The 25477-nt window shown below is 37.9% G+C and overlaps 1 protein-coding gene across 2 annotated transcripts in view; it reads left to right on the forward strand.

Moving 5' to 3' along the window:
- Positions 1 to 25310, forward strand: part of FBXL2 (F-box and leucine rich repeat protein 2) — a 56781-nt gene extending 31471 nt beyond the window's left edge. The window contains exons 4-15 of one of the 2 annotated variants that reach the window (XM_030008621.2): positions 1094 to 1168; positions 4654 to 4748; positions 7887 to 7955; positions 8042 to 8137; positions 8443 to 8569; positions 8767 to 8841; positions 12200 to 12330; positions 16359 to 16419; positions 17861 to 17905; positions 18188 to 18244; positions 22185 to 22397; positions 23371 to 25310. In XM_030008621.2, coding sequence (XP_029864481.1) covers positions 1094 to 1168; positions 4654 to 4748; positions 7887 to 7955; positions 8042 to 8137; positions 8443 to 8569; positions 8767 to 8841; positions 12200 to 12330; positions 16359 to 16419; positions 17861 to 17905; positions 18188 to 18244; positions 22185 to 22397; positions 23371 to 23478 — 1152 coding nt within the window. In that variant the 3' untranslated portion in view covers positions 23479 to 25310. Of the gene's footprint in view, positions 1 to 1093; positions 1169 to 4653; positions 4749 to 7886; positions 7956 to 8022; positions 8138 to 8442; positions 8570 to 8766; positions 8842 to 12199; positions 12331 to 16358; positions 16420 to 17860; positions 17906 to 18187; positions 18245 to 22184; positions 22398 to 23370 lie in introns of both variants that reach the window. The other variant, XM_030008622.2, reaches the window with a different exon arrangement.
- The last annotated feature ends 167 nt before the right edge of the window (positions 25311 to 25477 follow it).

Genomic DNA, 25477 nt, shown 5'->3' on the forward strand with positions numbered 1-25477 from the left:
TACCAGTAGAGAGAAAGGCACACAGAAGATAATAGAAAGCATGTTAAGTAAGCTTTTATGTTTAGCTCATCTTGATTTTTTTTTTCTTGAATTAAAATGAATAATATTCTGTTCGTACATCAAGTGTGTACAGTGAAGTGTATTCTTATACAACATGAAAGAACTTTTTTATTTCATGCTCTTCTTCTTTCTCTTAATGAGGATTGGGTTTTGTTTTGTTTGCTTGTTGTTTTTATTGGGGTCTTTTTGCTTGTTTTAATGTATAACTAAGTGTGTAACTGTTTCATTCCTATACCCATATCACTCTGACCTGCAACTTCAGTAAGTTCTGTGAGTCAACTAACATCAGGTTTTGTTAGAACCTTCAGCTAAAGCCTAGAAAACAGTGGAAGAAAAGCAAAATGATTGAATAAGTTGTATTTTTCTCTCAGAACTGCCTGTCAGTTGGATGCGGTATTCTTTTTTCTGTTTTTCTGAGCATATTTGTGTTTCTCTGGTGCTTTTGTTTTGTTTTACTTTGAACAATTATTGCTTTGACATTGAAGGACAAATTCTCAAACAGTACCTGTAACTTAGCACGTGTAAAGGAAAGGCCTGATCCTAACAGTGGAAAGTCAGCAGTTTTCTGAAAGGTTGCTGTTCCTCTCAGAATAGTAACTAGTGAGGTTGAAGAACTGTGGTTTTATTGGAAAAGAATCTCATCTGCAGCTACTTTTCTCCATATAGATCTAGCAAAAGTAACTTATTAGACAAATTTACAAAAGCTTTTTAAAAAATGGATGGTTAAATCTCACTGCGTCCATGTGCGTACTTTATGTTTAATTTCTTCCTTTCCTGCATGTTTTATGAATGTAAGTTAGCCTTTGAAGTGCAATCCATTCAGGAGATTTGAGATTCATTTCCACAAATTCTATGTTTTTAACTAGCTGATACTGTATGACTACTAATATCTACAGTTATATTTCTTTTTAAAAAATGCTACCTGAAATTGTATATTTTGTTATATTTGAGTTTGTTATGTTTGAATTGCTGAGAGGAAAATGAAGGGAGCAGGCAGTGGAGGTAATAAATAAACTGTATTTGTTTTCTGTAGGCATGGAATGTTTTAGCTCTGGATGGAAGCAATTGGCAAAGAATAGACCTCTTTAACTTTCAAACGGATATAGAGGTTAGTGTCTTTGGGGTTTGGTTTTTTTTTTCATTCCTATGGTGATGTTTAAGAGCATAGCCCATTTTGAGTATCCCATAGACTGTGCTTGCGTTCACACATTTTAAAGACTAAAGTTCAAGATGATAATACGGAGAAGGAACAAATGGAAAAGAACTCCGTATTTGCCTTTTTTACACTGGATGAATATTTCAGTTTTGGTTGCCAGGTATGTCTCAGATAATTTGCATATATCATATATATACAGGGCTCTAGAAATTCAAAGCTGCTCATTTCCAGAAAGTAAAGATATAAATGGTGCCTCGGAATCACTTTCATGATCAAGAGGATAATTTCGTTGCTGGTCCCCAGACTCTCTGTGAGGGTGCCATCTAGTGCAGAAAGCTCTCTGGACACTTGGCTGTAGGACTTGGAGATTGAAACAATAAAATGCTGAACAACTTTTCTTACCGCTGACTTGCCTAGATTTGATTTGGTGTGTATCTGATTACCATTTTCTGAACGTTTGTTTTATAAGGTTTGAACCTTGCCTGAAATGCGGGTGCATGTGCATGAAAGTCCTTTTCAGCATATAATGAAAGGATTAGGGCGGTCTTGTCTTTGGTAAGAAAAACATGTCTGCATTAATGCTATCATAGATGTGCATAACAAAATAAAATATGACATCTGAAAATGAAGACAAAAATCCATGTGGAAATACAATTCCTTAATTGAATCTGAACTGATTTATTGTTCGTTGTTTGATGATACAACTTAAATTTAGAATACAATAATGAATTTGCTTCTGGATTTTGTTTTAGCTTCTTAGTTGCATGAATAAAATCCAGATGGGTTTCATTTGGTGTATTTTGCTCACCGTGTTTCAAACTGTTCCTAAAGCTTTACAGTAATATATAGGGTATATTTTTTTTCACCGCTCTTTTAAAATTTTACTGCCAACTCCTCTGCTATACTGATGTTAAACATGAGGATCTTACAGAGGTAGGAGAAAGTTTTTTGGTTTTTTTTGTTTTTGTTTTTTTTTTTTTTTGGCATCTACCTCTCTCTAAATGTGTCTAAGAAGACTTGGAGCTATGATGTCATCTTTTCAGTTGCCTTCAAAAAAAAGCAAATGAGAAACACAAGCTAAGAAATAATAAAGAAAACCCTACAGGTCTGTGGTCTTTTTGTTGGTAGGCCTTTTCTCTGTCTGAAACCTTTCTGCTATTTAGAAACAGTATTGGATTTTTATGTTTTCGATATGTTTGTCTTATGTTGTACCTAGTGGTGTTGCCCTTTGAGACACTATGTTTGTAGCATGGGATTCAGGAGAAGGCATGAAATTAAGTTATGATCCTCTTTTGCTATAAGAAGCTGTTGTGGTTTGGAGCAATTCAGTTACTTCAGTATATTATATTTAAGTACATTTGTAATATAAACCCCTTAAATTTATTCATAAGAGTATGTTAAACCAGCAGTTATTACATAAGGTAGTTCTGAACAAGATAAACTTTCATATTCAGTGTCTAAGAACTCTGTTTTTTCTTCAGCTATTTTAGTAATATTTTTTTGCCTATAGATTTAGGACAGGTAAAAGCTGCTAATTGTATTTGGCAACTTTTTGCTCAGTTGGATGTTGTACTGTTTGGTGATGTTTCACATAGCATCAAGCAGTACTTGATCTGAGACTATCAAATAATGAAAAATTAGGTTTTGTGAAATTTTCCATATTTAAGACCTCATGTGGTAGAGAATAAAGTGAGGGGGGGAAAAACCCCAAACTGTAAAGAAAAATTGTTTCTTTTCTGTCACAAAGATGTGTGAGGATCTTGAAGTTAAATGGGCCTTAGGATTTCTTGGTGTGTGGAACAAAATGTAAACTGGGGTAATCTGAAGAACTAGGTTTTTTGTGTGACATTGAATAATTCAAAGAGCTAAACACATTTGAATGCACTTAAATTGTCTTTTTGCATATGCTGTTTTTGGGGATTTTTACATGCTTAAAGAAATAAATGGGTTTAGGAAAACTTCTTTTTTTCTATTTTCTTTGAATAATGCATTAGGGTTTGGCTTTTTTCTGCAATGTAGATTGAACTTGCATTACATGTTACTCATTGACGACTTTAGCCTTACAGTAAAGGTATTTGGCCTCTGTTGAGAAAGAATTCTGACTAAAGCTTTAAAAATACATAATTCTGTTTGTATAATGATTTTCAGTTTGTTTGTTTTAGTGTAAATTCTTCTGAGAGATAGATAAGATAAACAATGTTACTTATAGGCTAAGAAACAAGCTCTGATAAGAAAATATTTTCACATAGTGCTAGCCAGGGCTTTGGTATTAGAGGTGGACAACAAAATATAAGAAACATGTTACTGTTTCAGTAAAATTGTTACTGTCCTGTGTAGAGAGGAAAACAAACAAAAAATCCACTGATCTCTAATTTTGTAAGTATTCCTGCTTAAAAAAAAAATAAAGAGAAGAAAATAAAAGGTGCTGTTAGGTATTAGTCCTGTTTGTTAAATGATCAGTGTTGATTTCTTTTACCTTACCTCCCTAAAATTAGATACAATGTGATGTCTAGTCAGTTTTTGCAGCGGCCACCTGCTTTTTGCTATCTTATCTTGTTTTTCCTACCAAAAGAAAAAGGTGTCTATTTCTGTAGTTTAATAACATTTTTGCATAATAGTACTTTCAGATTGAATATTAGAAGTACTGTGTCATTCTGCTTACTCCTAATGTATAGCAAAATGCACTTTCAGGATGTAAGTAAAAAGCATTTTGTAGCTATGTGGGGTCAAATAGGCAGGTTTTGTGGTAAGCTGCGCTTCAGCTTTTGACAAGTAACGGTGCATAAAGTGTGTAAGCTTCACAATGTGAGAAGTTCTTTGGCATCCCTAAGTGTTAAGCACAGACACCCAAATATACCTGACACTGAAGACTGGCAGGTGGGCTCTGGCAAATCTTCTAGAGGCAACTGAAGTGGCTGCTCCCACCAAGGTGTTCAGCACCTTCTTTCCATTGCAGAGGTAATCATCCCTATAGCAGGGACTGTAAAACGGGACTCATCGGAGGCTGCAGTTCAGTGACGTATGTCTTCATGGACAATTTAAACTTACATGTTGTAGTAGTAACAGTGATCCTCGAGGCTCCCACTGCGTCTCTGGGGCAGTTCTTCAGTTCCTTACACATCTGACAAAACTTGCAGATCATTTTAGCAGTCTTAATGAGTAGGTTTTGCTAAGACAAAAAATTGAGCCATGTGTGATAGACTGAGAGAAAAAAAAAAAAAAAGAAGAGAGAACTAAAGATTGAATTGAATAGCACTTCAATGTGAGTGGAGATTCTCAACAGGTAACATTTTTCATAAAGTAGCAAAAGAAACTCAAAGAGGTGTAGTTCTGGTGGGGTATAGCTGGGGCTGGTCTTCACTCCTGGCATTTTTAATTTGGTTAGAATGTTATGTCAGAATAAAACTCAATAAAATCTTCCTTTTATTTGGTTTAAGGGTCGTGTTGTGGAAAATATATCGAAAAGGTGTGGTGGGTTCCTGAGACAACTTAGTCTGAGAGGATGTCTTGGTGTTGGAGACTCCTCTTTAAAGTAAGTAAAGTCCTAGATTGAGACGTCACTCATTTCCTAATGTCCAGACCAAAAGCAATTATTATTACATTTGTTTGGATTTCTAAGTACTGACTAATGACCAAATGGGATACTTAAGTAAGTATTAAGTACTTTAATAATGACTAAATGAGATGTCAGTTTGAGATCAAAGTATAGCTACTGTTATTTGCTGGAAATGAACTAAGAAATGAGAACTGTGCTTTTCAGAAATGTGTCTTTTTCTTTCACTAGTATTATGTGGATATCTCTCAGGTTTCAAGAAGTTAAAATGTTTTCAGACCTGTACTCTGGTATCCTACAATATTAGTTTCATCAAGATTAGTAGTCAGTCAGTTTATAGTTTATCTTGTAGTCTGGACAAGAGGTGACCATAGCAATGGGAGGAAGAATAAAGACTGGTACGATTGAGTGCCTACAAAATCGGGAAAGGCCTGGGATTCTCTTCTTGCTCTAATATAAGAACAGGCAGGCAACAGGAACATCTTGGGAGTCTTTAGAGACAGTGGCCCTTCTTTACACAGTATATAAATTGAACTGTGCAGTTTGTTCCCAGAAGATCATTTGAATCCATATAAGCTTTTTCTATATGCAGACTGTTTAGCCAGACTGTTCTGTGGATATTTCTCTGAGTATTTAAACCCAAAGATCCTACCTCCAGCTGAAGGGGGTCCCTAAGCCACAAGTTCGTCAGGGCTCAAAGAATATTTGGAGAAAGCCTCGGGGTATGGCTTTTTGTAGTTATGCTTTCCTCCGCTGTCACAGGAGGCTGGGCTGAATGGTGTTCAGTCTGACCTAGTGTGGCCATTCTTAGGAGAAAAATACAAGCACAAAGATTTTGTTAAGCACTGGGCATTAAGTTAGTGTCTTGTGACCTTTAGCTCTTTCTAAAATTTGTAAGTAGGTCTAATTCACTGACTTTTGTCTCTAGAGTAGATTCATCCAGCAACTAGTTCAGCAATGGATTGCTTTAGTAACCCAAATGGGCATCCTAGCTTCAGACCCGAATACTTCCCCAGAGATTTCCTTTCCTCTAGGCCATTCCCAAACTGCTCCGTGGTGTGTCTCTGCCTTCAGGCAGTCTTGCCTCCTCAGGGGAAAGTGTGTATCATTACCATCTCCCATATTACTGGCAATTGCTGTCAAAAAAGAGGTAGCCCCAACCAGAGTTAACTTGCTGCAATGCGCCTCCAAGTTCCCAGAGTATTCACACAGATGGTCCCCATGTCCTCAGTAGGGAAGGCAATAGCAGGAGTGGGGGAGAGGGGGAAGGCAGGCTCTGACAGAAGTAGCAACTACCATGGGGAGGAGGTAGTGGGAAAGGTGATGAGAAGGGTGTAGGAAGAAGGAGTTGTGAAGTAGGTAACAGTTGTTCTGCTCCCCCCCCCCCCCGCCCTGCCCCCGCATTAACTCCATTCTCACGTTTGCTTTAGGCTCCCAGCTGTGCTTTTCAGGATGCTAAGGCTAGGGGACTGCAGTGAGGGTTGTGAATAGGACCAAAAATTGTAGGTGGGTTCAGGTATTAGTAGCGTTTGAGAAGAGGGGGAGGGCTGGAGATGGGATACTTTAAAATAATGATATATTTAGTAAACAGATACTTAAGAATAAATATACAGCAGTTCAGTGTGTAGCATGTGTACATTGTAGGGATGATACAGCTAGTTATGCTAGCAGGTAATAGGACAGGCTTACCTGAGACCAGCTACCAGAGTGTTACTGGTGCATCCGTAACTACTAACTGGTGCAGATGGTGGTGTCTAAGACAGTTTAGGAAGGAAGATGATTCACCTCTGAAATATAAGCAGGTTATATTGAAATTAACAAATGAATGATAAATGCATGAGCTTTAAGACTTTCAAAACATTAGCATAAGAAAGTTGGCATTAATTTTCAGATACTTGTTCTGAAAATGACTTTTCCTGTCAGGCTTTTTGTGTTGAGTTGTTTCCAGATCGATTAGTTTTGTGGGTGACATCAACTTTTGTTTAAAACCAGCCAATTATCGAAGTAGGTATTGGCTGTGGAAGTACCGAACGTTTGTGGCAGCTCTCCCGAGACATGCCCCATGCTTGAATCTCAGAGGCAAAGTTTGCTGCTGTTCCTCCAGAGTGTAGCATCTTTCCAAGTGATTTGAAGAGTGTCTCAATTGTAAATCTCCCTCCAGTACATGATTTTTGGAATAGCTGTTTTGAGAATTCAAGTGGAAACTCTCACCAGTATAACTGCTTGCTGGGTTTTTTTCCATTGTTTTCAATCCACAGTGGAGAGCCAGGAAGTTGTTACCAGCTGAGTGTGTAGTTGGATCTCTTAACCACGGCAAGCCTCCAGACAAAACTGTTTTTGTGCGTTTCCTCCACCCCGCCAATAAAATCCATGCAGTTGGAGGAAACACGGGCATAAAAACTGTTCTGAAATGCAACGCAGCTGTAAATATTACTCTGCAGAGATGAAAAGAAAGTTTGTGTATTTCTTCTGGGTAATTAGTATAATGATATATACAGGCTTTTAGCAGTATAATAGCTCCAATCATCCTTAGAGTTCATACACAGTAGTGCATGTAGATGCATTTCAATTTTTAAAATCATAAATAACTAATTTGCAACCCACAGGGCTTTCCATTGGTAGTCCGATAGGCTTAGGTCCTACTTCTGTAAGGCACAAGGTACGTTGCTTTTCATTTGATGTGGGAGCGAGCTCCTTAAGACCTACAAAGGCTTCAGTAATGACGTGTGCAAAAACTCTTCCCAGCAGCTTAATATTTAACTGATGTGATTTTTAAACCTTTCTGTTTATGCCCTTAATGTTTTTAGTTAAGGCATTTGAAGCAAGTCAGTTCTGGCTTATATATGACAGAAATAAACACCTTGCTCAAGTGGTATTTGAGAGAGGAGCAACACTTGGTTTCAAGAGTTGCTGAAGAGAGAAACTTGTAATAGCAAAAGGAAAAAGCAACCACTGAGACAGATGTATTTGAAGTGTACTTTGTAACAACACTGTGTGGCTTGAAGATTAAGCTTTTTGACTGAGGTTGGAAGGCCCTAGGGAACAGAGCGCACTGTAGTGACTGTATTGCAACTTGTGACATTATATTAATTCTCCAGCTTTTTGTTGCTGTTTTAGGACCTTTGCACAGAACTGTAGAAACATCGAACACTTAAATCTAAATGGGTGCACAAAAATCACTGACAGGTAAGTCAAAGGGGTTTTTTGTTTGATGGGAAAATTTGGAAAAAGAAGTAGCTGAAGGTATTTTTAGTGTGTCTGCTGTTTTGCAGCACGTGTTACAGTCTTAGCAGATTCTGTTCCAAGCTGAAACATCTGGATCTGACATCTTGCGTAGCCATCACGAACAGCTCTTTGAAAGGCTTAAGGTAAGAAGATTCAGTGTTTTGTGTTAAAGAAAAGCATTTAAAGAGCTGTTCAACATTTAATAAAGTGAAAAAAATCAATGCTGAACCTTAATACTGTGTATCAGCGCTGACTATATCCTGTATCTAGGACTTCTTGGGTGTAGACTGATGTTTGTGTGTGGTCTTTTCTCATGACTTTTCTGTGGAGGCCTGGCACAGTCCACTGGCTATCATTAATTTCTAACAGTGTGTTTAATTTGGGTTTCCCACTGTTATGACTATTTGAAGGCTGGATTTAACTTTATGTATTTTTTTAATTCTCCCAGTGAGGGTTGCAGAAATCTGGAACATTTGAATCTTTCCTGGTGTGATCAGATTACGAAGGATGGTATTGAAGCACTGGTGAAAGGGTGTAGTGGACTAAAAGCTCTATTTCTTAGAGGTTGCACACAGGTACGTAACTGCTTGGGTGATCCTTTAGGAATAAAATTTTATTTTGGGTTTTTGAAATCTCCATGAATTAAAAAAAAAAATGTTTTTGTTATAGTCTTTTGTTCAATAGTACAAGATGTATACATTCTTTGGGCTGCTTTGCTGTGCTTTTAATTTCTTGTTTCTTTTCCTATGTCCGGTTTAATTGCTAAATACAGTTAGAAGATGAAGCATTGAAACACATTCAAAATCACTGTCATGAACTTGTAATCCTGAATTTGCAATCCTGTACAGTAAGTATTTGAAGCTTCAAAAAGATATATTCTCTAAGAATCATAAACCATTTTTGAATGCTAATGAATTGATCTGCTACACATTTAAATAATTCAAATACTACATCTCTACAGTTTACAGAATTTTGTGGAATAGAGGTCTTAAATGAGCTGGCTGTTTCTACAGCTGAGTGTGGATTTGGAGTGTTGGGTTATTTTTTTTCCCCTCATTACACTTTTTAACTGTAGTAAGCTCTAGCATAAGAATTAGCTGCATTCATTCAAATCTCGTGAACTGTGTATGCGCTAAACCATGCAGTTTTACAGATGTAGTTCTTGTTCTCCCATCCGTTAAGGTCAAACATTTTGGTCTATTCATAATTTTAAGGTTTCTAATTGAGCAGAAGCCATATTCTGGGCTACATAATTGACAGTAAAATATGATGGCATCATAACTGAAGATGATTCAGAACCATCTAGATAGCAGGAGAAGGGCATGCTTTTTAAATAGTAATGGAAGAACACATGCATTTGTAATTAAATGACTGGGAACCATTCATGTACTTTTAATTCTGCTTAGAGAGTACACAAAAATTAGATTTGCTGTATTTTATATTGGCTTTTTTGTTGTTTCTGATGTGACTTTAGGAACAGGAAAGATCTAATGTATTTAATGTATTTAAGTCATTCTTTGTCTGTAAATAAGCCTTAGAAAATAAATTAGAATTTCAGTGTTTCAGTCATGCAAATTTGAATAATGAAGCTAGATTCTTTTTTTTGCTTTTGAAATTTTTTCTAAGGTTTTATTGCTAGAAGGTATAAAGTCTGCTTGGGCTAAAACTTTCAAATCTGTTTTACACATCATTCCTGAATGAATGTGGCATGGGACCATTTTTTATTAAGATTCGATGAAAGTTTTTGGACCTAATAGATTTCTTTAAAGTGTTGAACATTTTGGAGTGTTAAGGATTATTAAAAGTTACATTAAAAAATTGCAGAAATTAAGAACAATACGAATACAGAGCTTGAGCATCCATGAGCCAGATGTTTAGTGAAAGAGAGAATTTTCAGATTTTTCAATCTGAATTTAGGTGCCTACTGAAGCTGGGCACCTAAAGAAAATGGGAATGAAAGGACATTCCTTGTTTTAGGCAGAACCACACTTACATAAATAAAGTCAGTATGTAATTTCCTCCCCTTTCACTCTTCCTTTTGCTGTCCTCCTTCTCCAAAGTTGTTCTTACGTTTTATTTTACCTGAGACTAATGAGATACATTGAGGCCAGCCTTTTCTGATTATTTTCGTGGAAGGCTCTCAAGAGGTCTGATGATAATCAGTTATGATCTCTCCCGCTTAAAAGGGGCATTGGCATAGGAGTATACCAGAGTTTTCCTTTGGCCAGTATGTTTGTTGTCATGTAGATATGAAGTACCAACAAAAAACCCCTCATGAGTGAAAGTATTTTTTCCTTTGAATTTTTTGAGTTGATAGTCTGTGTCCTACCTAGTTACATGTGCTTTAAAGTTTTATTTCGCTGGACTTGTGTCCTGCTTGCTGTAGATTAGAAGCATGCTTCCAGAAGCAGCCAGGCTCTTTATGATCAAAGAGCTAGCACTGATTTTTACACAGCAGGTCTCCTTGTGCTTTATATGATCCACACTTTGATTCTAGTGGCTCTCTTCTATGTACCCTGTAAAATGCCAGGCCAGCTCCAGCAGCTATGGAATGAACTGATATTAACTCTGGAAACTGCACATCTGAAAGGTACCATCTTTAGAGAAAGATTTTAGAAACTGGGGACTTGCAAGCATTTTTTGAGCACTTTTCTTTTCTGAGAGGGATGTAGGCATTGAAATCACAAGCAGTTTCAGAATGGAAAATTCTCATATATAACTTGAGGGTTTTGTCCATCTCCAACAGCAGCATAAAATTTACATAGTCCTCACCTCCAAAATAGTTCCTTTTCACAATAATAGTGTCATGAGTATCTCTCAAAGGAAACAAAACAATTCCAGAAAACATGTTTTGGAGAGTCAAATCCAGAAATACCTGACTGCTGTTGGACTTTTAATCTAAAAAAAAAAGAAGCTTATCTTCTTATCTGTAGATGATGCAAATCCTTCTGGATCCACAAAAAGAAGACAAGACTTCTAGTTTTCTGTCTAGAATAATTTTTATTTGACAGAACAAATTGTGCAAATATAAACTGCTATTAAAAAATGCTGGGTTGGGGGAGGGAGCATAAGGTGATCTCCCTTTGTGCTGAGCTGCTGCTATTTCTCGTCCTGTTTTCATCTATGAAAGGTAATGCTTGTGGTAATAGCCTCAGAAATATGCTATAGTAGTATTAGTGTACCTAGATGAGTGACTTATAAAAGGAATGTGTATTTTCCATTCAAAATAAAGTAGAGGTCCTTGTTGTTATTGGAAGGGTAATGTTAGGCCAGGAAATAAAATAACCTGTTTCACCATGAAGAATTAGTCATTCAGCAGAAAAATTAAATTCTTGGAGTTAAGAGTGGGAGGAGGAGAGAATACTTTTTCCAGAATAGAAAACATGTAAACAAAATAATATTTGCACACACACGCCAATAACCTAGTTCCTGTTGCTATTTTGTGTGCAGCTGCATTGGGGCTATTTCTTATAGTTCCTGTTTCAGAGAAAATTTTTTTATTCATACTCCAAATTTAGAGTTACTGTTTTCAGAATATCTAGTACAAAACAATTTTGAGAAATGAAAAACCCTCTTTTGAGTTAAATCTTTCAGTTAAAGACAACTGCATAGGGTAGGGCAAACCTGGCTTTACATTTATCTTCTGTAAAGAATGGGTTATATATAATTGTTTACCTGTAACTCTTGCTTTGAAAACTATCTGAAGGTGAAGGATTTTTACCCTTGGGTCCTAGTGCTCCAGTGCAAAATAGATAGTTAGCTCTCCTGCTGTTGAGCTTTAAGGTCTCTTTTGCACTGTTCCTGAACTTACAGTCACTGGAATGAAAGACCTGAACTCTACAAACATAGAAGCAGTGAGCTATTTCACACAATGACAACTACAATAAAAAAAAAATAAATGAAAATTATAAAGCAAAAGCAAAGTGAAAGAGGAAGACAACAACAAACAACTCTCCCTCTGTGCTTCAGACTGCCTTTGAGCAGTACTAGAGATCTGGGGAAAAAGACATAGATAAGTAGGAATTGTGTGTGTTGATTGTCTTTGTTATCAGTGAAGATGGTTTCACGATTGTATTTTTTGGTTGAAAATCCACAGGTTGCCATGGGTATGTACAGTACACTAACAATTCAGTAATATGACTTGATTTTTGTTCTTAGCTGATTACTTGATAAGGGAGTAACTTTAACCTTCTTCTGTGTTGCAGCAAATTTCAGATGAAGGCATTGTAAAAATCTGTAGAGGATGCCATAGACTTCAGTCACTCTGTGTTTCAGGCTGTAGCAACCTTACAGATGCTTCTCTCACAGCACTTGGTCTAAACTGTCCAAGGCTGAAGTGAGTATGTCGTGAGCGTGTTGTGAGTATGTCATATTGTTACTGGCCTGATCTAAGAAATTCACTTCTGAAGATAATCAGCTGATATCCACAGGTTTGATTTAGCTTTGTGTTACCTTTGCAATCAAAACATTAAGTTAGAAGTACCAGCTGAATATAAACTTGAGGGCTGGTCCTCTGTAGCTGACATATGAATGTAGCCCACTGTATATTAGAAAAACAGGAAGTAATATGTGACAAATAAAACACGTTGAACCTAGCAGTTCAATTCTGTGCTTCTAGCTAAGTGTTTTAGGTACTAATTACAAGCCAGAAGAAAAGAAGATATAAAACCCATTATTTTTTTACAAGGTAAAAATATCTGTAGATGTGTTGTCTTGTGATGTTTGTACTCTGATGTGGTTTATTGCAGTGGTTTGTCTTGCAAAAAAAATAGCTAAATCATACCTGAGTATTATATTCACAGATTTTATTAGCATGTTTTTTTAGTATGCTCTGCAGTGCATCCTGGCATTCTTAAACTCTGATATGGAGTGTGCTAATGTCTCCACAAGTACTGAGGACTGATACTTGTGGGATGTTTTGAGTGATAGGGGCTCATCAGTTAAAAATAATATGAACTTTTATGTTGGTGTAATTTGTGCTAACATACATGTTATGGTGGTATCCTCAGAAGTGAGGACATCTTCAGCTTTAATAACAAAGCTCAGTCATGCAGCAGCTCTCTGGCTGTAGAGACATATAATACTTCTTGCAAGGTCTAATTTTAATGTAAATTAAATCAAACCAAAAGATTTTTGGATGAAAGTAAATTGCCATTTATGACAGGAATGTGCAGGAGTTGCAGCTTGTTATACTTCAGTCACAGATAAACGGAGGAAAGGGGAAAAATAGGGGAAGCTACATTCAAATGCCAGTATGCAGTATGCTGACATGCAGTGTTCCTTTAGCTGAATGAATGAAAAAGAGCTTTTGTTACTGTAGAAAACCTGTCCTTAAGAGAATTCCAGAGTGACAGTCCCCTTCATGTCACCATTCATACTTACAAGAGCTTACGTGTGCCAGTGTTAGGGGCTTAGGAGTCTTCTGACACTTAACTGCGTTCCTTAGAAAGCTGTGCTGTTACTACTGGTCTCTTTCCATGATTTCTCTCATTCTCTCAATTCACAGCTCAGATTGGAAATAAAAGGTGGTCTAAAGTGCTATTAGTTGTGCAGTTCTTTCTAAGAAATTCTTTTGACTTTGGTAGGTAAACTGTTAGCCCCTGTCTGTACCACGAGGGGGAAGGCGTCTGCCGTTCTTCCCCTTTAATGAGGAACAGTATAACGAAAAAAAATGACCCTTTGCAGTGATTACTGCAGAGGAGTGTGTGATGGAAGGACAGATGATACAGCTGGTTACATCTAGATTTTTGGGATTATGTATCTTGATAAAGTACTTGATAAAGTACTTGATAAAAATAATGTTGGAAATCAAAGGCAAATGTAATTCTGCACTTGTTCGTACCTTCTGAACATTTCGGTGTTTAGTATGAAAGAAAACTCTCCTGCCTCTGTTGGACATGCTGGCCCTGTTAGGAAGCTTTTGAGTATTTTGTGCTGTGCTACTCTCACTTCACTTCAGGGTCTTGGATGTCCTATGATGCTGTTTTCCATGATGGTGCTGTGTTCCACAGCTGTTACCACTCACAAATAACATCTCCTTGAAAAAAAATCCTAAGCTTGACCAGTTCCCTGTTTTTTTTCCCCTACATCAAGATACAGCTGTCTCCTCATACCTTTTTATGTCTGCTCATTTAAGTGCTTGATACCTTCTCTGTTTTCCTTTTTTAGTGCTTTTTAGTGTTAAAATACTAGTAGTTGTTTTGGTGAGGCTTATTGGGAAAAGCACCCAAGAACTGTGAATGTCTTTGTCTAGGTGGGGCTGTGAAAATTAGGATCATATTGCCTTTAACCCCATTAATGTTCTCTCCCACCTCTGCTAATTCAACAGGAGTAGGGAGGTGCTGTGTGCAGAGACACTCCAGGTGTGCCCAAAAGACATCTGTAGGCAATGAATGTAACTGTAAGGTCTGTCTTGGAGAACATTGCTTTATAAGAGTGCGGAATCTGCTCTTGGATATCATTTTGTTTCATCAGCTCCTATGCTAGGTACTTTGTCACGAATCACTGGATGGGAAATAAATGTCAGCTGTATCTGGAAAAGAGAGCCCTCTGTAATTAAGTACAATCACTAAAACAAAGCAAAAATTAGAAGTTTGCTCATTTTCATGCTGACCACCGCCTTCCCACCTGTTTTTCATCCTGGGGCCTAATTGATGCAGCATGTGTATATATAGCTTACTCTCCCCATTCTGCCCTTCTGACTGACTGCACACCCAATTTCAGGAAAGCTAGAGCTGCTAGTCTTCTGGTTTCTTACCCCTCTGTTTCCATATTCTTCTTTTCAACCAGATGTGCAGTAAGTAGCAGCTTCGCTATTTTGCACACTGTGGATGTAATTTCCCCCCCCCTTTGAAGTCAGAAATGTAATGGGGCTGGGGATCCAATGGTTCTAAGTGTAGGTGGGGTTGAAAGCAAATAATTGATGAAAGGAGTGAGAAGGGTAACAAATGTGACTTCAATCATATTTTGTTGTTGTTGTTGGGTTTTTTCCCTTCCTATTTGGTATCCTAGGTAATATTCAGAGTAGCTGAGAGTATTTTATGATAGGTTGCTAACTGCCCTTGATGGAAGGGCACAAAGTTCCCAAAGGTGAGTCTGGAAAGAAAATCCAGAGGTGTTACAACCATCCATTTGGGAAGCGGTACCTGTCTTGTACCTCTCTGTTGGCTGTTCTTGAGTTTCCATCATGCTTCTGAACCTTGTTAAAAACTAGCACTCTGGAAGTGGTTTTCAAGGGTGTATCCTGTGGGGCTGCTTACCTCTGAAGTCAGCTGTGCTCTTCCTTTTGGCTTGGAAGAGACTGATCCAGCAAAGTCATAGTCAGAGCCCCACATCCTGTACTCTGGTGGGGTTGTGGTTTTTTTTATGCACACAGCATGGCTTTTCCCTTTGTACTTTATGGAGACAGAGCTTTCTAATGACCTCCTAAACCAGTGGAAGGATGTAGGTGCCTCTAAGTGTTACTGCAGCAAGAGGTTTTTTTGTCCATCTTTTCCTGCCTTCTCCCTGCTGACCCCAGTACAGAAATAGTGTTTGCTGTGGTGAGTGTGTAAGTTGCACTTAGTTTGTGCTGCTCATTGCATGGTGCTGTGATTTCTCCTTATTCATCTTGATCCTTACTCCACCTGCAAAGTAAAAAGTGTTCATTAAAAAAAAGAAAACAAAGATGACAAAACATTAATGGGATGGAGGCCTGATCTGCATACTAGTGGTGCTGTTTGGGGCAGTTGGCCTTCTTTTTTGTCAGTACTGTTTCCCAGTGGCCCTGGAAAGAGTGTTAGGTTTATCTTTCCAAAATGCTGTGTTGTTTTCTTTAAGGTTGTGTTGGTGTAGTTTATTGTTTTTACTGTGGGCTTGGAGAATTTAAGCTCCTTGCTTTCTGGTTAACTTGCCTCACTGTGCTTCATGCACAGGCTCTGACCATATTTCTAGTAAGCCATTTCTCAGTTTTGTGGCTTCCCAACATCCTGTGTTTAGGTAACAGGTTTTAGATGCAGGCTTCATCTGCATTTTCCTTAATTCGAGGTTTATTCTCCCATGTCTTTCCTCAGATAATACATGAGAAAACTTGAGCATTATGCTGTCTTACTGAAACAAGAGGTCAAAATGCCTATAATTATGTATAATTTTTTCCACTTCATGTGGAGAAGATTTGAGGATTGAACTTAATCTGTTCTGTGACTATTAGAGTCTTCTGATAAGCTGGATCAAAAGTGTGCCTAGTGCTTTTTATTTGCAAATTACTGTGAAAAATAGGCATATATATATATATATTAGCTATCAATTGCAGAAACAGATTTGTATCTCAAATGCATTTGCTTTTCTCTATGTTAATATTTTCTTTAACATTTAAAACTTTTCTAGGATTTTGGAAGCTGCAAGATGTTCACATCTTACAGATGCTGGTTTTACACTTTTAGCACGGGTAAGGGTTGTTTCAGAAGGTTAGAGCTTGTCTTGTTTTCATTGCTGCTGAACAGCTGTGAATTGATGTAGTCCTGCTGGGAAGGAATATGAGAAGAAAAATAAAGTAGGAAGAACCCAGTGGAGTAGGGGACTAAAAAGCATGATTTTATTTCTGGATTATACTTAGAGCTGCAACTTGATCTATTTTGCCATCTATCATTGCATTTTCCACTTCCCCCCTTTTTTTAAGTATGTTTCAATTGAATTTATTATGCTTAACATAATTCTGAACTTCTTCTATGTATTCTAGCCAAACTTCCCCTATAAAAATGATGCATCTTTGTGATATTTACATCCCCAAAATCACCATATAATATTCTGATCATACCTTTAAGTTACAAAAATACTTACATTATAAACTATAAACACTTGTGCCCTGATTCATGCTGTAAATATGTAAAGTAGGTATATTGATGGTATCAAATGCTTCAAGTTAGACTTGTATGCTTGCCGGTTTAGGAAATCTGAACACAAAAATAATACTCTGTAAATGGGATTCATTTATGCTGCTGATACTTAGTGTGAATGAAAGGTATTTTTTCTAGCCACAGTGGTTAAACAGAGTGGTTTTCTAATCATTCAGCACTACAGGCTTGGGCTTTTGATAGTCACCTCAAGCCTGCTTTTGGGAGCTGCAAGTTAAACCATTTCTTCCTGTGCCCGTAAAAAAGGGGTTGGGGTTTGGGCTGAGCCATGGCACCATGTGGTCTGCTGTGAGGTCACAAGGTTACATCATTTTCTTGAAATTAGTCATGATCAGATATTGAAAGCACTTCTTAAAAGCTTGCTAGGGATCTCTCAGAATATTGGGAAAATTGCTTGTATAAATGTGAAGGGCAGCTTTCTCCCAGCCTTTAAAAAATTTTAATTTTTTCAGCATTCATTAGCAAAGCAAATTGTTTTTAAGGCTTCTTTCTAATGTGAAGAGAGATGTTCCATGGGCTTAAGTGTGTTTCAGATTAGTTTGGTGCAGGCTGATGTATGCAGAAGTTGGATTTATCTGTATGCAGAATAGTTAGCTTTAGTGCACAGACTATAAATGCCATAGGTTTGAATTGAAGTTGACCCCAAAAGGGGGAAGGGAAGCAGGGGTGGGTGAGTACTGATATATCCTGTTCAAACCTTACAGGGCATGAAGGAGACATTTGACTTAGTAAGAGAAAGGCTGGAATGTAGAGGTTTGAAAGGGAGGTGGTGTATTGCTTGCAAATTTTTTTCTTTTTTTTTTTCCCCACCATTTTTTGTCCTTTGGTGGTGATCAAATACTTGAAGGGGATTTAGCTCACAATTTCCTCTTGGAAGCTGTGCTATCCCGTATTACTAGCCCTGTGCACGATTGTATGTCTATATGGTGTTTTATTTCATCTTTTGTTTATCTGTTTGTTTGTTGTTTATTTTAGAATTGCCATGAGCTGGAGAAGATGGACTTGGAAGAGTGTGTTTTGGTGAGATTTAATATGAAAAGGAATATTGAACATCCAGTGTAAGAACGCAGTGCATTAGCACTTTTAGATGTGCTTTGTTTTTTATTAATAGTGCTGTTTGTGATAGTAAATAAAAATAATTGTTGGGAAATTCTATACAGGGAAATACTTGAAGAGTAACAGGTGATTGAATGTTTTCCAGAAATAACAGAACCTTCATCTGGTAGAGAAAGAGCTATCTTATTTGAGGGTAACTCTCCTGCTGTCTGCTGCTTATGGTTGTTTGGTTTCTTTTATTTCTAGATAACTGACAGCACATTGATACAACTTTCTATACACTGTCCTAAGCTCCAAGCGTTGGTAAGTTTCACTCTTTGTTTGTGAACTTTAATGCAGCCCCCAAAACCACACACATACACAACTCCTGCAATATAAAACCAGGCTGTTCACTCTGTATCTAGAAAAAGTTCCTGATGTAGTATGATACTGTGCAAAATATATGCAAGTTTTGTAAGTATTCTAAAAGAAGCAGATTACTCCTAAAATATTTACATGCATTGTGTGATAAAAAAAATTACCAAATCAGTGAGTAATAACCAGAAAGCTTATATTTTATGGTTAACATCCTTCATATTTGATTACTTAGTTCAACTTGCAGTACTCGGATCCTTTATAGATACTTTTAAGTGTTCACTAATAGTTTTCTTAGGACTATGACACTTTACATCAAATATTGAATAAACAAAACCACCCAGTGAAGATAAATGTAATCACTCTGTAATCAGTTTTGCATGCAAGGAGGTTTTCCCAAGGACTACATTTACATAGTAAATTATGGAAGGTGTTTTTGACCTAGACTTTTGCATCTAATGGGAGAGGACCGAGATGCCTTCAGTGGGGTACCCTGCTTACTGTATTTCAAAGAAGCGTTTTCTAGGGAGTGGTTGCTTAGATCTTTCAGAACATCAAAAACAATTTCAGGTGATATAAATTTGGCTGTTCTTCAGTCAAGGGACTCCAAAATTACTAGACTGTCCTTACAGTAGGAGCTCCTGTATTTAGGGCCAGTTGTCCCATAAGCGTAGATTTGTTATATACTACTTCACATCTACATGAGAGAACAAGTATCTTTATAATCTGTTCTTAGATGGGATTAAAGGATGGTTTGCTGCTTCATTAATTAAATTGTTATGATTAGTTAGTGTTACTTGGTGTTACTAAGGTAGCAACATGAGGAGAGATGGCTTTTGAAAAGGAGCTTGTTCACTATTTTTTATTGTTGTTGTTTTTTATTCTTGCTTATTAATTGTCCAACCTCATTTCTGTACCGTAATTCTTAATGTTGAGCCGAACGAGAGTTGTCAGGAGATGTGGAGCCATTTATATGGGACACTTTCCGTTCCTTTGTGACAGATGTGTTTTTGTATTGTAATCCCAACTGTAACCAGTACTTGCAAGAGATCTTTTGTACCAGTTCTGCTAGTGCTTCACCAGAGATATCATAAAACCTCATAATTTCCAAGTATTTTTCTGAACCTGCTCCTGTTTGCTGGTCTTTGTGTGTTAGCCCACAGACAGGGAAGTGTGGCATTGGTAAAATAACAAACCTTTACTAAGGAAACCAGAAAAATTGATATTTTTTTTTTGTTGTTGATGTGTATATCCTGTGTGTAGGAAGGATACATACTCAAAGATTGTGAGTGAACAGCGATGGCTGAGAATTACAGGGAAAGAAAAAACAGACTAGCAGGTGCCAAATAGCTTATGTGAACTGATCCTGATACTTTAAATGTGAAATCACATACTGTTGGTGGTTCTGGAAACTCTTGTGTAGCTGCGCTTTAGCAGACCGTTCTGTAAACTCTTGTGTAGCTGTGCTTTAGCATATGTTTAGGTATATTTGCAGTTTAAACAAATATTTTAGAATTGCAGAAATCAACTTTGAATTTGTTTCTTGGTTTTTGGAAACTCAGTAGATGGTGGAAATAAGCAAAAGCACTGTTAGACCAATTATAACCAACTATTAATCTTTGTCAGTATCAGAGTACTCAAATGCTTTATTACTTACTGGACTTAAACACTTTCACCAGAAATTACTTCTTAATAATTGTACATGCAAATTATTAGAGAAACTATGAAATACTCCTGATATTCCTGGAGATCAGAAGACAATTGAATTCTTCAGTTCATCATACTGTTTCTTACTGTCACAGTATATCATGCCATATTTGATTTATACATAGCATTTAGTATGTATTAACAAAAAAAAAAGAATTTGAACCTATCTGTTTGTTCTAAAGATTTCAAGCAATTGTCTTTGTAAAATTCCACATTATTAACACTTTCTAACAGTCTCATGAAGTCAGAAAAATCATGTGGTTTAATACGAAGTGTGTATCATTTGGCATATTTGTTTTACAAAGTTTGATAACTCAGCTGTACATCCTGTATTGTCCTTTCAGTACCAAATACAGTGTCTCAGAAAAGCTGATTTTATAAGCTGCTTACTTCCTGGGATGGGAAACTCTTAATTAGCCAGCAGACTGCTGCCATAGCCAACAGCTTCACATAACCTCCTGTCCTTCCTTGAAACAGCAAGTCTATTATAAATGTTCTTTAACCCTGCAGCTGCCGATGGTTTCCCGGCTGTGAGCCAAATCAAATGCTCAGAACATATACATAGAGAAAGTAGGTATAGGAGAGAACTTAAGTATTTAAAAGAGTTGATAGACTTGCAGAATGTAAACATGTTATAATATAAAACACTGTTGATGGGGCAAGCATGTCATTTCTGTTGTCTTTTGGAGACAGTATGCACTAGTTGTGGTGTTGCTTGGAGTCACTGCCAGCTGCTCACACTTGGTGGGTGAGTAAAATTGGACCAGTTGGAGCTGAAGGGAAGCTGCTGTGGTGGTTCCCCATCAGACTCGGGGAGAGTTGCAGACCTGTCTGCCAGCCTCTTCTCTGGTTACTTGTTCATCCTGTTGAGCAAAGGAGGAAAAAAGTTGAGGGGCAAGTTGTTCTAAAAGGCAGGACGGACCCCGTGTGTCTGGTAGCAGGCAAGAAATGCTCATGACTGGCTGAGGTAAAATAAGGGTAAGGTTGGTAGTCCTCAGGCTTTCTTGTCAGGCTGAAATAAAAGAAGGTAGATGGGATGTACCGAGGGAAGGGAAGGGTTATGTGTTTGATTCGGGTGACTGGCAGGAGGTACTTCTGAGTGCTAGTTAGCTTGTGCCGAGTTACAAAGCATTTTTGGATTGCTGCAAGTGTTTCTTCATCCATTGCTGTCTGAAAAAAAAACACTTGTGGCAAGGAAATGCTACTTGAAAACCAGTCACCATTAGACTTAGAAACAAGTACAGGCAAGACATAGGGCTGAGCATAATAAAGCAAGGAACTAGCCCAGAGCAAGAGGAGTAAGAGATCATAGATCCCGCACGTTTCTAATGCAGAAGACTTGAGAACATTCATTTCACTGGTGACAAGGAGTGTTTTTTAAGCCTCCTCTGAGGAAAGTGTTTCCTGTTGTCATCATCATTGCTTCTCCAGAAGTCATGAATTTCCTAAAGGAACAAGGAAACTGGTTTATGTGGTGCTACTGCCCAAGATGCTGCAACTTTTTCCATGCTCTTGAAATTCAAGAGAGTAAAAAAATATGTTGAAGAAGAACAGAATTTTTTAGTTTATTTTGCTGACTGTTGCAGAAAAGACTTGTTCCTGCAGCTGTACAAGATGTTTATTACTCCTTGTAGGTACAGCCTGAGGCGCTAAGCGCTCATGGTTTTTTGAAATCATTATTTGGCATATCAGTCCAGTCTGATTGTTCTTTATCTATGTGGACTTGCGCAGGCTTGGTTCTGGTGGTATGTATGAAAACATGGTAGCTGTGAAACAGTAACTCCTGTCAGTAGATACTTCTCTGTTCTTGTATGTTCTTGATCATCCTTTGAAGTTGTCACCTGTTTCTGGTGTGGCACATGTGCTGTTTGCACCTGTCAGTAACAGAGGTGTGTGACAATTGGAACTGAATTTCCACATTGATAGAGAGCAAAGCGGCCTGAGGAGTTGGCCAGTGATGCCTGTTTTGGGACTCTAACTCACTTTGAAGCAAAGTTAAACTACACAGCCCTTCTTTTGTTGAGTTGAGCTGTTTCTTTTGTTACTCTTCTGGATTTCAGCTGTGTACTCTTTGGAACTGTTTAACCACTAGAATGAAGAGGTTGAAGAGGACTTCTGATGTTTAGAGGACAGAGTAATTAGGACTGAGTGATGTCGTTAACTGTTTGCCTCTCTGTTTCAGAGCTTATCTCACTGTGAATTGATCACTGATGATGGGATTCTTCATCTGAGCAACAGTACGTGTGGTCACGAGAGGCTGCAGGTACTAGAGCTTGATAACTGTCTTCTCATCACTGACGTGACTCTGGAACACCTGGAAAACTGCCACAACTTGGAGAGAATTGAGCTGTATGACTGTCAGCAAGTCACGCGAGCCGGAATCAAACGAATTAGAGTACGTGTTTGCTGACTTGTTCCGGCGGGAATGCCCAAGCTGATACTCCTTGGGATTGTATGAATCCTGCAGATGTCCCAGGCAAGGGAGGATGGAAAAACAAAGTCTGAATATTGTTCTGTTAGGTCCCCACCTCTAGGGACTAAAGGTAGCTCTTCTATATGAGCAGTAGTAATTGTTTATAACTCATGACACTTTTGCTGTTGGAATGACGAGTGCTTAACTTCTGCTTTCTGTATTTTCTCAAATACAGGCTTCTATGTTTTTAGGATTGTGTAGTGGTATTCTTAAACTCTTAAAATATACATTAATATGCAGAGCCAATAGTAAGCATCTGTGTGGAGATTTCAGTTAATAGGTTGTGGGGCTGTTAGGCCCTGGAATCCAGCCACAAAGTTTTCCTCTGTGTACCCCCCCTTTAGGTCAGCGACCACCTTCCTTGGGGGCAGTGTTTTAGCCTTACTGTTAAAACTCATCTGCAGCTTCGTATCCCAGATTCCTGTCCAAACACTTTTGCAATTGGAAAGTTCATTCCTGATTGATAGTGACTGTTGAGGGCAGATGCCCTGTTCTATTCCATGCTGCTTTCTAGGATGAGAGAAGCAGGGAATATGGGAGACGGGATACAGATGAGTCTTTTGTCACTAGCCAGGGGTCTGTCTCTCCCCTGCAGCAGAACACATGCCTCTCCTGACAGGGAGCTCTTTGGCCTGATCGGTGCTTTGTTGGGAAGTAAGTGGGAACCCTGAGCAGGTGAGTGTGCCCAGACATTAGTGTGCCTTAGCTGAATGGGATATGAGAATTACATGTCAGAAGACAGCTTAGATAGATAGTATCAAGTGTATAGATGCTTTCTTTTTGGCTAACCAACCTTAGTGAGAGCCCACTTGTTGGCAGTAATTGAGGTGTATGGCTTCTTTTTACTAGTTATGTTTGTTTCTCTCCCATCATAACACAGACTTTTCATCCACAGGCTCATCTACCTCATGTCAAAGTTCATGCTTACTTTGCTCCAGTAACTCCCCCTCCTTCGGTAGGAGGGAGTGGACAGCGCCTCTGCAGATGCTGTATTATTCTTTGACAGTAAGTACAACCACACAGAAAATTGTGGTGGTGGTGAAGAGAATGGGACTGCAAGTCAGTGGAAGGAGTCGGTTTCCTGACAGTCCTAATGGTGGTGTTTGTTTGGTCATCCAGTTTTGTGACAAGAAAAGCATTTTTTTCCAGGTAAAAATCTTAATGTCATGTGCAGCTGTGGATTAAGTTGGTGATGCTTTGGTTTGTCTTAGTAACTCCTTCCTTCTGTTGGCATGAGAACTGAAGTACCATGTAAAATGTGCAGGCACTTCAGCAGTTCACTAAACTTGGAAGTTAATTTGCATTTGTAAGCACTACTCAGCGTGAAATTCTAACGTAATGTGGGGCTCAAGTCTGTCACACCAAGGAACTGAACCTGCTGTTCTGTCATATACATGACAGATTAAGTATCAGGTTTAAGGACAAATCAGCTTTAGCAGATGTTGACCAAAAAAAGGCAAGGTAATCATGAGCTCTTACAGCAAAACAGCTTCTACTTTTTCATGATTCAGCTTTGTATTTAATTACATAACAGGGCATAATAGGTAATGTCAAAAGGTAAGATAGTACCTCAAGATAACTATATAAATAGAAATACTTTCCAGGTTTTTTAACTTGGTTCAGTTGAACTATGTGTTAGTATAAAGCTTGCCCGTCACTGAAGCACGTTCTAAGCCCAATGCCGTCGGCCTTTAAAAGGGGTAAGAAATCCACTGTGGTAGAGCTTGAGCACTCTACTGTCATTGGCTGCCACAATCATTCATGGTGCTTACTGTAATGCCATTCCTGTGTCCCCTCCATTACCTCCTCTGTGTTTAAGGCAAGGATGCAGCTGTTCTAGGAAGGAGGGGTGCGTTATTCCTGCTTTTCTATAGATGAGAATGGAAACCAGGTTCAGTTATAGGAACTATGGTGGAGCAAGGAATTCAATTCAAGCTATTTGTCTCACCTGTTTTAGGGACACAGCAAGCAGATGGGCAAAAAAATCTTTTGGCAGGAGTTGAACCAAACCAAACCTGTGGTTTTCAAATGTAGAAAGCCAAACTCTTCACATTTGGATTATTTAAGAAGCTGTCAACTTCTGAATGATGATAATAATAAAATCTATGTATTAACTCTTAAGGCCATGCTTTCATCCTTAGTTTTTCAGTGCTAGAGGGTTAGAAAAAATAAACTTTTTTTATATTAAGCAACTTAATTATTTGAGATAAACTACTCAACAGTTCAGAAAGCTTTTTTGTGTAAGATTGATTGATTGTGTGTATGTTTTAAGAGTTCAGGGCCTGTGTGTTTACTAATAGAAATACTGGCTTAAAAAGCAGCTGAAGAAGCTACTACTGGTAGTACTGCAATTCCACACCCCCCCACCCCCACCCCAGTTTTAAAAAAACAGGAGTGTGAACTTGAAGATACTTTTATGGCTAAAAACAGCTGGGTTGCATTCATGCTTCAGTCACAGATGATGGGGACATCAAATGAAGACCTCAACTTTGAGCTTAAATTAGAGCTTAGAGCGCAGTACGTGGGTTTCTTTACTACTAGAAAATAAGCCAATCCAGGCTTGTTTTGCACAGTAGTGGAGAAGTGTTGTTACAATCATACTTAGAGTTCCATTAAGATACTGCTGTATTGGAGAGTTTTAAGCAGATTTTATTCTCAACTGTACCAGGGAAGTCATTGGTACCAGTATGTCAAGATGTGTTGCCTTTTGTTGGCTCATTTTTTTCTAACATAATGAACCTTGTAAGTCTATTGCATTAAAGAAAGATGTACAAAACCAAATGGAACCTACTCTCTGATATAGAACACTTAAATAAACAATCAGCTGATGTCAAATTTGAATTTGTTTCCATTATTTCAAATTTCACAAAGTTTTCTATTAGAAGCAGAAGAAAGATCTACATGTGTGTGTTGGGTGCAGGATAAACTACAGAGCTAGTTTGCTTCTGTTACTTACCTTTACCTACTGTTATTGCTAGGGTAAGTCTTCCAGTTAATCTGAA

Source organism: Aquila chrysaetos, chromosome 3, assembly GCF_900496995.4.
Source record: "Aquila chrysaetos chrysaetos chromosome 3, bAquChr1.4, whole genome shotgun sequence".
NCBI classification, from domain to species: domain Eukaryota; kingdom Metazoa; phylum Chordata; class Aves; order Accipitriformes; family Accipitridae; genus Aquila; species Aquila chrysaetos.